At 37.0% G+C, this 13,257-nt stretch overlaps 3 protein-coding genes across 6 annotated transcripts; 1 reads left to right on the forward strand and 2 right to left on the reverse strand.

The window, feature by feature from the left end:
• Positions 1–1,384: 1,384 nt before the first annotated feature.
• Positions 1,385–5,405, forward strand: LOC149387886 (serine/threonine-protein kinase SRK2E). Of its 2 annotated transcripts, none has more exons than XM_089622885.1 (9): positions 1,385–1,887; positions 2,950–3,024; positions 3,145–3,246; positions 3,934–3,987; positions 4,103–4,195; positions 4,302–4,394; positions 4,497–4,601; positions 4,679–4,777; positions 4,851–5,405. In XM_089622885.1, the coding sequence occupies exons 1-9, from the start codon at positions 1,705–1,707 to the stop codon at positions 5,142–5,144; spliced, it is 1,098 nt and encodes a 365-aa protein (XP_089479011.1). In that variant the 5' UTR covers positions 1,385–1,704; the 3' UTR covers positions 5,145–5,405. The 2 variants fall into 2 exon arrangements, with proteins under 2 accessions (XP_089479011.1, XP_089479012.1); XM_089622886.1 differs by having other exon boundaries at positions 1,386–1,879.
• Positions 5,406–5,564: 159 nt separating this feature from the next.
• LOC149387887 (uncharacterized) lies at positions 5,565–9,164 on the reverse strand. 2 transcript variants are annotated; one of them, XM_089622884.1, is made up of 7 exons: positions 8,812–9,164; positions 8,090–8,133; positions 7,812–7,997; positions 7,621–7,716; positions 7,451–7,522; positions 7,026–7,142; positions 5,565–6,674 (listed from the first exon to the last, which is right to left on the reverse strand). In XM_089622884.1, the coding sequence occupies exons 1-7, from the start codon at positions 9,038–9,040 to the stop codon at positions 5,979–5,981; spliced, it is 1,440 nt and encodes a 479-aa protein (XP_089479010.1). In that variant the 5' UTR covers positions 9,041–9,164; the 3' UTR covers positions 5,565–5,978. The 2 variants fall into 2 exon arrangements, with proteins under 2 accessions (XP_089479010.1, XP_089479009.1); XM_089622883.1 differs by having other exon boundaries at positions 8,090–8,166.
• A 1,093-nt stretch (positions 9,165–10,257) lies between these two features.
• LOC149387888 (uncharacterized) lies at positions 10,258–12,932 on the reverse strand. Of its 2 annotated transcripts, none has more exons than XM_089622888.1 (4): positions 12,631–12,932; positions 11,313–11,675; positions 10,744–10,984; positions 10,258–10,655 (listed from the first exon to the last, which is right to left on the reverse strand). In XM_089622888.1, exons 1-3 carry the CDS (start codon positions 12,727–12,729, stop codon positions 10,748–10,750), a joined length of 699 nt encoding a protein of 232 aa, XP_089479014.1. In that variant the 5' UTR covers positions 12,730–12,932; the 3' UTR covers positions 10,258–10,655; positions 10,744–10,747. The 2 variants fall into 2 exon arrangements, with proteins under 2 accessions (XP_089479014.1, XP_089479013.1); XM_089622887.1 differs by having other exon boundaries at positions 11,313–11,747; positions 12,631–12,931.
• Between the last annotated feature and the right edge of the window lie 325 nt (positions 12,933–13,257).

The following is a 13,257-nucleotide window of genomic DNA, read 5'->3' on the forward strand; positions in this document are numbered from 1 at the left end:
TGAAGCTGGAGCGATGGCACTCCAATGGGCATGCATGTGAGAATGGGCTGCTAGGCAAAGATTAACAAATATTATAATTATATCAGATGCTGCAAATTTTGGTCCAAGGGACCAAGCTTATCGTTTGAAGGATTTATGAAGAAAAAAAAAATTATATTTGCCTTTCTTTCCCATGCTAGCTACGTAGCTCATATTTATTTTGAACTCAATGCCACTATGTAATTACCAACTATTCTAAAAGTCAACGCCAATTCACAAGTATTAGTGATTTATATTATGGAACGGATTTTTTTTTTTTTGACTCTATATCAGCACAATGTATATAATTTTTTGATGATTTACTCTTTTTTATTTTTATGGAATGATGATATGCTCTCTTTAGTCTAAATTAATTAGTAATTTACATTCACTAACTTTTTTTATTTACATTTTCGAAAAAAACTTTATCATTAAAAAAAAAAAGCGAAGAACGCATCAAGATTTGTTTGGCTAATTTTTTTGACCCATCAAAAATGTCAAATTTGATCTCTTCTTAAAAAAAAAAAAGTATTCACTGAGGCTTCGGTGTCGGTTGTATAGTTCGAGACCACACCGGAGATGTGATCGCCTCGCAGACGCTTTTCCTGGCTAGGGGGTTCTCCCCCAGCTTGCGGAAGCGTATGCTGTCCTCCAGGGCATAGAGCTAGTTCGCAACGTCGGGGGTAGGAGAGCGGAGATCCAGTCTGACTGCTTAGGGGTGGTGAGGATGATCGACGAGGGCGTGACGCCTGCGACAGAGCTTGGGACGATCTTGCACCGCATCTTCAGAGAGGTGAGGGAGCTTGAGGTTTTTCGCATGATGCATATTTCTCGTCTTTATAATGTTGCTGCGCATAATCTAGCGCGCTACGTGGTTAACCATCACTCGTCCTCGACCTGGCTGAGTTTAGTCCCGCCTTGTTCGGAAGAGGCCATTAGGGCCGATGATCGCGAGTTGAGGTCCCGCACGGCCTCTTAGGGCCCTGTTTGTTTGAGTTTATTTCTGTCTTTTTTTCGTTGGTTTCTGTTTCATTCTTATCTTTGTAACCACGGTTTTCCTCCGCCATACGTGAGGGTTTTTATGATATTCCGTGGCACCAACCATGTTTCCTCAAAAAAAAAAAAAAAATTCAAGACATAAGAGAGCAATCAGAGGATCGAGTATTGACACTCGTTTAGAGCAAAAAAAAAAGTATTTCACACTCGCATCGACAGAAATCGACGAATGTGAACCGTCCGATCATGAAATCGCAACCAATCAACGTCCCAAGACTAGACAATCTCTCATAAAGCACGTGGACTCATAACCATATTTTACTCAGACAAATATCTTCGGATTAAAAAAGTCGCACAGATTGACAAATAAAACAGAGGCTTTAGATTAGAGAGAGAAAGAGAGAGAGAGAGAGAGAGAGGTTCTCTGCAACAAAGAATCTGAATTCAAGCTGTATTTCATCTCTCTCGGAACCCATTACAATATATATAAAAAAAGAGTTATTAGAGTTATGATAAATGTATAGAGAAGAAAGCAAGTAGGTGAGATTTCACGGGTTTATGTATATAAACCTCTCAAAACGAAACCCATACTTTTGCACAGCTACGGAGGTCTCTTTCTGAGATCAACCACCAACATCCAGCGGCTGATATCGCGCCACGTCACGATGATCGCTGTTTGCTCGCGTATATATGAAATGCAAGGGAAATAGGAGTAATAATATCAAAATAATGGAGGTTCCGATAACGCACGAGAGCGATCGGTACGAGCTGGTCAAAGACATCGGCTCCGGGAATTTTGGCGTGGCTCGGTTGATGAGAGACAAACAAACCGATGAGCTCGTTGCTGTCAAGTACATCGAGAGAGGTGAGAAGGTTAGTCTTTTTATTTTATTTTTTCATTTGTTTATTTATAAAGATTTGAGATTGTTGATGGATTTTGATTTGGGGAGTAATTCTCGTTAAATCTAAGTTAACTATTTTTTTCTTTTTTTTATGGTAAATTGAAATTAAGGAATTCATAAAATAAAATAGTATCTCATGAGAATAGTAATTTGTCTGAAATTATCAAAATAATCAAATATATATACAAAAAAATTATCAATTAATTGAGTAATTAAGCCATCAAATTAGAGATTCGTTAAATAGTCAATGTTTTATAAATTTTAAGTAAATAATTATTATGAGAAGATATTGTTTGAACTTTTTAGCATTTCATTTATTCCATTGGAATCTGATACTTATTCACAATTATTAACGAATCCATTTACTTAAAATTTATCAAATATTGATCATATGGCAAAATTTGAGTTTTCATATAATTATATATTTAGAGAGCTCAAAATTTATTGAAAATATTAATATTTTTATTAACGGTGACAAATTTTGGTTATTATGCTAAAAAAAATTACATATTTGATTATTTTATAAATAATAAAAAACTTAAAATTTCAGCTAATTAATTAGTTTTGACGACTATTTTAATGATATATGTTGGTTTTAGCTCCTTAGTTTTAAGTTATTTGGTTGATGGCCAATAAACCCCATTAATCATAATGTTACTTTGACGTTGTATAGATTTATATTCCACTTTTACCCAAAGATTGAAGTAACAGCTGCCTTGCCCGATGATTTTTCATTTTACAAATTTATCAGCAATCAATGAAAAATATAAGTTAAAAAATAAAATAAAATAAGACGTTGATATTAAAATTTTCTTCGATCTTCTACTATAAAAATAAAAATAACATTACAACAAACAAATGATATATAAAATGCCTTGGTTCAATGAAATTTAAGATTTTTTTTTTTAAATTTCAACCAAAATAATAGCAATAAAAATAAAAAATTGCTAGCTTTAAGCCATTTTGAAATTTTATGTTAGTTTTTTTTACTTGCTCTTATGTTTCTTCTTGCTAATTCTGTTGTGTGTAACAGATTGATGAAAATGTACAAAGGGAAATCATAAACCACAAATCATTGAGGCATCCCAACATTGTCCGGTTCAAAGAGGTTATTTTTAATTTAATTTTTTAATAGTAACTCCAAGATCCGTATTGATCCAAAACATTTTTTATTTATTTATTAAAATTGATGGTGATCTTGATAAAATTGTAGTCTCACAAAGTGTAGGTGGTTTTAACACCAACACACCTGGCTATTGTGATGGAATATGCCGCTGGAGGAGAGCTCTTCGAGCGGATTTGCAATGCCGGTCGGTTCAGTGAAGACGAAGTAATTTCTCTCTAATATATTATTATCCATTATTATTTTAATAATAATGATTATAGTACAGTGTCTATCTGGCTATATGAAACGTTAGAAATTTTGAAATAACTAACGTTTCGTTAATTTTTTGTAAATAGTAACGTAAATCTATTTACGCTATCAAAATAACAAAAAAAAAAAAATATATATATATATATAGAGTAAATTTCTAATAAATATGGCTATTTACGAAACATTTACAAAAGTTTTTAGCTATTTACGAAAATTTACAAAACGTTGGCTAAAACGCAAACGCTTATGTTTATGTGACTTATATCGTTAAATTTTTGTAATAATTATTATTGGTGCCACTATTATTATCATTATTATTAGTAAAAAAAATCATTACATGTCTTCAGGTGTGACGTAGTATTTGAGAAAATACTTTAAACATAAATAAAGTATTTTTAAATTATTTGTAACAGTACTTTAACGTATTAATTTTTATTATTTTCTTACGAATGCATGATTTGCTCATAAAAAAAATTTGTGAAGATAAAGAATATGAGTGTGAATGTGATAGACGGTTAGCTGGATAAGAGGTATGCAATTGATGTCAAACTGAACGAATGATCGTGACATTTATTATTATTATTATTTGCTTTAATAATTTAAATGTCGTTAATTTCTGATGCTCATCATCTTAATTCTCAGGCACGTTTTTTCTTCCAACAGCTGATATCAGGAGTGAGCTATTGTCACTCCATGGTACCTAAACTTTGCCCTCTTGTCTCGTCTTTTAATTTTAATCTTATTTGATTTCATTTGTTAGGCTCTAAACTTTGTCATGTCTATTATTGATTCACTTTAATTGCACTTTAAGCAAGTATGCCATCGCGACCTGAAACTCGAAAACACGTTGCTGGATGGAAGCCCCGCTCCGCGCCTCAAGATTTGCGACTTCGGATACTCAAAGGTATTAACTTTTATAAAATCTCAATTTCAGGGTTTACCAAGTTTTTTTTTTCTTTTCTTCTTCGATTTTCTTATTATTCCTTGTACGGCTCGACTATTTGTTTCAGTCCTCGGTGCTTCATTCGCAGCCGAAATCAACCGTTGGCACGCCCGCATATATTGCCCCCGAAGTGCTGCTCAAGAAAGAATACGATGGCAAGGCAAGATTTGAATCAACCCGAAAAAGCTAATCTATTTGTTTTTGTGTGCCCTAATTAACCTAATTGTTTGTTTTTATCGGGTTTCAATTTTAATTTGCTCAGATAGCGGACGTGTGGTCTTGTGGAGTGACCTTGTACGTAATGCTCGTGGGCGCGTATCCTTTCGAGGACCCGGATGAGCCCAAGAATTTTCGCAAGACGATACATGTTAAAGATAGCCAACTTGTTTTTTTGTTTCCTTTTCTTTTTTAATTGCTTGACTTAATCAACTTGTTTCTTTGCAGAGAATCTTGAACGTTCAATACTCTGTCCCGGATTACGTTCACATCTCCTCAGAGTGCCACCATTTGATCTCGAGGATCTTCGTGGCAGACCCTGCAACGGTTAGTGCGAAATTTCGTGAATAGCTTGTGCTGCAAGAAAACTAGCATAACACTCTTTTTTTCCCATGCTCAGAGGATCACGATGCCGGAGATTAAAACCCACGAGTGGTTTCTGAAGAACCTTCCGGCGGATCTCATGGACGACAACGCGACGAACAACCAGTACGACGAGGCCGATCAGCCGGCTCAAACCGACGACGAAATCATGCAGATAATCTCGGAGGCCACTATTCCTGCCCCCGGGACCCAGAATCTGAACCAGTATCTCACGGGAAGCCTCGATATCGACGATGACATGGATGAAGACCTCGACACCGACCCCGACTTGGACATTGACAGCAGCGGTGAAATAGTCTACGCGATGTGAAGAAGAAAAAAAAGAAAGGCCCTTTTGTTTGCGAGTCTCTTTTTTTCATCTCTATTTATAATTGCGTAAAGCCTACATCAGAATCTTGGTTCCGCACTAGGAAGAATAAACGGAGTTTCTAGTTTGTTTAGAAATCCCGATATCATTTGGTAAGAGAACCTGAGTTTCCAGATCTTGTTTCTTTCCTTCTGGTTTCTCGCATCCTCTGAGACAAGACACTGTTTGGTTCTTCTGTTATGTGTAACGTTTTCTTTCAGCTTCTACTTGTGTAACAATTAAGACGAAAAAAAACCAAAATGGTTTTCACTCAACGACATTGGAGCAAATTGAAGCATGGCTGCAAAATCTTTTCTCTGACATATAAATCTTTATGCAGCACATGAACATATTAATGAAAGGCAACGAAGAAAAAAAAAGATATTCCAAATAAACCTGTTACTTCTGATCCAACTCTCGTAACAAATTTGCTAATAACCTGTTGCAAGTCTCAACGACATACCATTGAACATCAGTTCATGGAAGACCTGCCTGGCATTTTCAAACGTTTCATAAAAAGAGTATATGACTAGGAAATAGAGAAAAAAAAAAAAAAAAAAAAGACATGGTTTCACCAGAGGAGAAAGAAAAGTGGGTGAAATCTCATTACTAAAATCCAATGCTCAAAAAAAAAAAAAAAAAAAAAGGCATAATAAGTGTCCAATCTAGTAGAAGTCAAAAGCTAACGTCTCTCTAGTGTTTTTTCTTTCTGGGGACAAATAGGTATATTATCACAAAAACAGGGAATCCCTAAAATGAAATACTACAAATCGAAGAAGAATATCAATTCCCTCCACCTTAAGCTTGAGCACCGGTTTCGGTTTCCTGTACAGCAGAGGCCGAGCCATTTCCTTCTGTTTTCCCACCGGTCTCCGTTTGAGCCCCATTGGCCGACCGACCAAACCCATTTGCCCCCGAAATCTCCCGAGCCTGTTCCTCTTGGCCTTCTCCGTATCCCTGGTTCTGAGCCTGAGTTTGAGCTCCATAAGCCGCCTGGTAATACCCAGTTTGATCATACGCCGGCTGAGCCTGGTTCTGGTAAGCCCAGTAACCGGACTGAGGATCGCCCGTGGGCTGGGGATAATATGGAGGATAGGCCTGTGACGTTTGAGTGCTCTGGGCCGAGGAAAGGCCATCTGGGCCCACATACGTCTGTTGCTGATCCGCACCCGGAATCTGGGTCTGTGGCTGCTGAGAGTAGCTCTGGTCGTAGTTGTACCCGAGGTTTGAAGGAGCTGAACCCACCTGAGTTTGTTGGCCGTAATAGCCATAACCGGCGGTTTGCTGAGAGGCTTGGCTTTGCGGGTCCCAGGCTGTGCCCGGAGGAGGGTAGTGACCGTAGTAAGGGGCGGGCTGGTGCAGCGGAGCAGCGTAGCTCCCGGGTTGGGCGTAGCTGTACTGAGGCTGTTGCTGGGCTTGTCCGGGCCAATTTCCAGCGGAAGGGTAAGCCGATTGGGAATAGCTATTCATACCACTTGGGTTCACAATGCGTTTCTGAAGGAAGGAAACAAGGTACATTTGAAATAGATAATTAGTCCAATATTAGTTGTGACATTTTAAAGATAGTGAATCTATCCACTTAAGTAATCTAGTTCTCGAATATGTCATAAAGAGTTGGATTTAGAAAGAAATAAAAATTCCGGGTCAGTTGGTCTCAAGTAAAAAAATATTTAAATAAATACCAACTGCCCACCTGAATTTCAATAAAATAATCAGGATTATAGCAGTAAACCCCGAGAGATAAAAACAGGTGGAAAACTAGTATAGTTTAGATCATTGGATAAGATGAACTTAGAAAAATATATCGGTATGAAAAGAAGAATAAGATAGATCATCATGGCTCACCCCACTGATCACTTCGTTAATCAGCTCTTTTGCTGCCTCGATTTGATCTGGCAATCCATCTACGTACACGTTTCTTTCGGTTGATGTATCACCAGGAGGGAGGTGCAACGGTATAATCTGAAAGTAAGAGAATGGTCAACCTTATGTACAGTAAGGACGTCTTAGATCTTTTTTTTTTGTTTCCCCAACATGGCTTAATTCATAGAATAGTTTGGTTTCAAATCTGTTTGCTCAGTGATCTTGGATAACCCACATGGGAGAAATCAATTTAAAATGCAAGTCACTATTAATCAGTAAAAGTGATAATGTCTACACGATATCATTCCAATCATCTAATCACCAGATAAGTTTGCTTTCCCTCGATAAGAAATAAGAGCCTGTAAGTGCTGTATGTATATTTATTTGCTGAAGTTAATATTATATACCTGAATACGAGCTCCTGATCTGTTCTGCATAGTCCTTATAGACTCACCTCCTTTACCAATTATCAAAGCAACCTACAAGCACCAGCGCTTATGAGTCATACATAAATCTTGCCTTCATCGAAACGTGAGTAACGGAAAAAAAATAGAAAGAAAGAAAGAAAGGGATTTACCTTATTATTAGGAACTTTCATGATGAGTTGTTCAGCTCCAGGTTGAACTGGGGTCGCTACATGATTTACAGATGGAGCAGAGCCGGCTAGTTCTGACTGTTACCACAATGTTGCAACCAAATTGTTGAGAACAAACAAACCCTTTTGGCTCATAAAACAATAACATCAATTTAACAAAGAATTACAAATACCTGTCCTATCATATCGTTAATAAGATCTTCAGCCCTACTAATCTGTTCAGAAGATCCCATCAATTCAACATCCCTTGTCCGAGAATGAGGATCAGCTTCCAAATCCTTGGTTATCTGAATTTTAGCACCCGACTGGCTTTGCAAATATTTGATTGTTTCTCCACCCTTTCCAATTATCAGGCCGACCTTAAAAAACACAATTTTACAGGAATACATTTTTAGACTCTGGCAAGATAATGTGAAGTTTTTAAAAGAAAAGAATCAGATAAACTTGTTACCTTCCCAGTTGGAATTGCGATTCTCTTGTTCGCGGTTTGTGAGCCTTCATATTGCCCGGTTTGGGGAACGAAAGGAACTGAACCCACATTGGGTTCAGGAAAAGAGAGATCAGTTAGTTTTAAGCAGGTTCACAAGAAATCATCGATAACAGAAAAGAACACATAAACAATGAATGACAAGGAACTCAACATCTGAGTCTTCAATTATTGGGTTTCGTTGGAAAAAAAAAATATGATTCTCTTTGGAATGATTCAATTATTGGGTATGTTTTTTGTTTCTTTTTTATTTTCTTTAGGCAATTGGAATGAAAGATCTTCCATGACTTTCACTAATGGAAAACTTGCAAATCTGAAGCTACCGAATGCTTGACACTAAAACAGGCTGTCTATATTATGATATGTTACCCAAATTTATATAATGGCCTAAAACCCATTTACATTAAATCTAGTAGTTGAGCACAAATGTCCAAAAAGAAAAGATAAAAAAACAATATCTGAGAAACAGTATTCACCCTCATGATAGGAAAATTGGACAAGCTTTGAACCCAAGGTCAATCTCAAAATACCATGCTTCAATTTGCAGGATAATAACCATACCAGGAAAGAAAAAAAGAAAAAAAAAGATATATGAAAACAAGAACTTTCGAGTCATTCCCTCATTTCTTTAAACAATGGACAGAAATTAAATCCAAATCCCTAGAACAATCTCAATAATATTTTACCGGGGAATGGAGTGTTTCCAGGTGCCGAGTTCGAATAGGGAACGGGCTCAGGCGATTCTTCACCGATTCGAGGGCGTTTCGACTCGGAAGCATTGCTGACGAGTCGGGCGGCGATTTCCTGCGCCTTCTGCTTGGCGATGAGGATTGTGTCCTCCATCTTCCGCTTCGTCGCGCTGTTGTTCTCGTCCGCGCGAGATTCTTGCTGGTCATGCTCTTGGTCCTCTTTCATGGCCGTCGAATCGGTCGGACTCAGTGAGTCGTCACTGAGTACAGCAGAGCAGAGTCGCGAGAGAAAGCTAGCGGAGGGAAACAAACGGATTTTCGTGTCAAGATATTACACACATCAATAGGGCTTGACTAGCCTTCAAACGCTGTCGTTCTTATATTTGTATTTTTTATGACACGTACTAAACTTAAAACAACAAATAGCAAAGAGAAATTTAACTCAAAATTGGAAAAATATCAAGATTAAATCTCTTAGTTAAAAAATATTTAAAATTGGACTTTTGATCCAAATTCGGAAACAAAAACCTTTTTAGCCAATTTAACTTCTAATTTTCGATGAATTTCATCTAAATTCATCAGAACTCAGCGAAAATTAGATGATTTCTGATGATTTGGGCTAATTTTACAAAAAAAAAAAAAAAAAAACAGGTCTTTAGACATCACTCTATAATAAAGTGACGTTAACTCTTTGTAAAACATAGAATATAAAGTTATAATTGATGTCACTTTCTTAAACAGTGACTTCAATAGTTGTTTGTTTTTGTTCTATATCGGTTGTCGTAAAAATCAAGTCGGGGTACTTGGTCTCCGAAGTCTGTAAAAATTTATTGTAGTAGATCATAGCGGTGGAGTCGCCGAACATAATTGGAGATTAATTGTGAAGGTTAATCGGATTTAGTAGTGAAAATTAATCTGATTTACTGTGAATGCTTATTGATTAATTATGGATGATAACATGATGAATTTGGCAATGATATACTAAACATCAAAAGAATGGAGAAAGCAATAATAGTATTAGTTGTAAAGGTTAATACGAAAATTAATATTATTTACTCTGACAATTAATAATATTAATAATTAAGGGTATTATTGGAATATTGAAGGTGGTCATGGTGACCTAGATGTAGGTCTCGGGAGGGCAGGTGTCTTGGAGGTGACCGTGGTGATGGCAGGGGTCTCGGAGGTGGTGGTGGCAGGTCTCGGACGTGGTGGAAGGGTCTCGGAAGGGGCTGTGGATGAGGGTCTCGGGAAGGTAGGGGTCTCGGAGGTGCCTATGAAGATGGCGGTGATGGCCGTGTTGGGAATGTTGTGGTGGTCATCCATAAGATTTTTATTTTTATTTTATTTATTTATTTTCACTTGAAGGATTTGGCCTTTGGTTATCCATAAGAACAAGGTGAAGGAAAAACGATATTTTTACCTAGATACAACTCGGAAATGAATGGGAAAATTAGATGAATAAAACATCACAGAAACATTTTAGCCAACAAATATGTAAAGATTCTACATTGTCACACTACGTATAGAAGTACAAAACACTGAGCTTCAACCCCAAAAACTATACTCATGATCTGTTAAGAGACTTGCCAAAGCAAAACAATTATTTCCTTCCAAGTGTTTTAAAACCACATACTGATCTGTAACACACACAAAAAATAGCTGCTAATTCCTGTACTGGACACCTTCTAATCCAGAAAGTATGAACCGGTTGTCCTCAAAAGACCAGCAACGAGGTCAGTGCCGCAAATCCCCGAATCTCTTTACCCAAAAATGTTCCTAAGTATGTAGATGCACAGGCTCTAACAGATCACTTCATTTCAATCTGTAAATGACTCTACCTGAAATAGAAGTGGAAAGCCATGAATCAAAGCAGACAAAAGAAATATGATTTAAAAATACATATGCTTAGCCCAAAGTGATAATTACCTTGTCATGTTTGTTCCGTAAAATCCGAGGACTTGTCCCCCAAACCCTGCGCCGAAGTCGATCCCGGTGCCTGTTTGTATCTTATGCTCTGAAGAACAGCGAAAAAAAGAGTTGCAACCAAGCCACCGTTGGCAAAATGAGGCATGAATATTCGACCCCAATACGGGTAGTAGGGCCCCGGTAATTTGAGCAGTGTGAAGAAAATAGCCATGAATATCAGGTGCCAAGGAACTTCTGCGTCCTGTCAATAATAGACCGACTTTTAAACCTCATATATTATTAATTTCAAATCTTAGTTCTGTTTCTTTTTCCAATAAACTTATATCTCAAGTAATGGATGCATGTAACTGTATGCACCTAACCCAAACAGTACACGTTATTGAATTCAAAGATCTTCGAAACATCTTCTTCATATGTCAGTTTTGGGTTTTGATAAGACTTACTGACATTTGGCCACTTCTATTTCAAAATTGTATAGCCTGGTAATTTGACTACATCCATTTATTTCAAAAGATATCTCTAGAGCTATTAAACTTCAGAACCAATGACTTCTCGAGTTAACTGTTTACCTTGAGACTCGGGGCAATATCAAGGGCCGTCTGCCTCAAAACACTAGCAACAACGACCCCGAAGAACAACGGAATAGGGATGAGTTTCAGCTTCCTTTCGTGAGCGCAATAGGACATCTCGCTGAGGGACGTTACGAAGAGTAGAGGCACGGATAAGTACTTGATAACTTCCAAGACAATGTCAAATGTGAGCTGAATGAAGTTGTCGAGCGCTCGGTTCCAAGGGAAGTTCTTCACTGGCTGTGGCGAACTGTCCCACAATTTCCTTGCCTTCCTCATAACCCCATCCAATTTCACTTTCCTAGGCTCGCTCGAATGCCCCGCAGCTACTTTCAATGGGTGCAACGTGTTCAATGACGAGTTCTGATGTACTCCATTATAGTTTAAACCGCCAAAAATGGAGTTACATTCATTGATTTTTCGTGACGACCCGTGCTAATAACGAAATAGAATGGAATTTCAATCAATGGCTGAAAAAAAACCTAGATATTCCACTAGAGTAGCATCATACAAAATGAAAAAATAAAATACGGCTCAAGAGCTGAAATACACATTTTCTTTTTACTAGTGAAAGAGTGAAAGTAACAAACCACCATATAAACAATATTTTTATATGTTTCTTGATAAGGTTTCCAAGTCAAGAAATGCTTTTTAAAGATAAAAACAAGAATGAAATTGAAATATTAAAATATGCTACAAAAGATCACACAGGAATTACTATTCTTGACCTGATGCATCAAAATCTACTGGACTATGAATTTTTTCTCCAAAACAAACGGCGAAAGATTCAAGGCTTTTCAAGATAAACAAAGAATTCCTGTAAAGACCATGTAAACCAGATTTCTTATTCATGTCAAGTCAATCGAGGAAACAAGAATATAAGCATCATCCAAATATAAATTCCAAGTTTTGTTTGCTGTATAAGAATTATATTAATCCTAATTCATATTCTTCTACAAAAAAAGATTCAATGTGGGCTGACTAACTTTTAGATTTTCCAGGCAATCAAACACACGTACAGAGAGAGGGAACCATTTCTAATTCCTAAAATACTTCAAAATATTGACCAGAAAATACAAATAAAAGACCGAATATGAATTGAACACTAAATAGTACCTCCAAGGTCCAAAAGAAGATACGATCAAAGCCACATTCCTAGTGAAAAACGCTCCTAATTTCAAATAACTTTCAAACACACGAAGAAACTAAAAAAAAAAAAAAAAAAAATCAGATAAAAACGTGGCATAAACAAACAGGAAACGAACAATAAATGTATCGCAATAGTTCTGGAGAAGATAACATCTATCTAGGATATTACCTTGAAACCTGAAGGGAAGAGCGCGTGGTGGCGAGTCTTGGAGGAGATTCGGAGATGAGACGAAGCGGACAGCAAATGAGAGGAATGGAGGGACGCCATTGTAGGTGGATAGTCGGAGTTCTGTTTGCGGAGCTTGCCTTTCTTAAAGGAAAAAGAAAGAGGGACGTAGGTGAGAGCTTCGATCGAGAACCGCCATGGAAGGAAAGATAAGATACTGATACGCAGAGAGTGAGTCGAGTTCAGAGATGGTGAGAGGAGCGAGAGGTTTATTAAGGGGATTGAGTCTTGATTTGCTAAAGCCGGACTCAGGGTAAGCTAGGATGTACTCGTTTACTAGCGGTTTATATATGGGCATTGTAGCGAAATAGCCAAAATAAAACAATAAAATTTGTTTTTAGCCTATGTTTCACAATTTTTAGGGAAATAGTCAACATGATTATGTGGCAATAATTAAGGTCTTATTTACCCTTATTTATTAATAAATTCGTCATTTTCTCTCTCCTATTTTTTTCCTACACTTTTTTTTACATAAAAACTTCAAAAAACCATATCTATCTCATATGAACTCGAAATTGATTGATTCAAAATCCTACGGATTCGTGACGTCGATATCTTCAAAAATAGATC

The sequence above is a fragment of the Urtica dioica genome, chromosome 8, assembly GCF_054948205.1.
Source record: "Urtica dioica subsp. dioica isolate 48M chromosome 8, U.dioica_male_clone48M_v1_H2, whole genome shotgun sequence".
Lineage (NCBI taxonomy): Eukaryota > Viridiplantae > Streptophyta > Magnoliopsida > Rosales > Urticaceae > Urtica > Urtica dioica.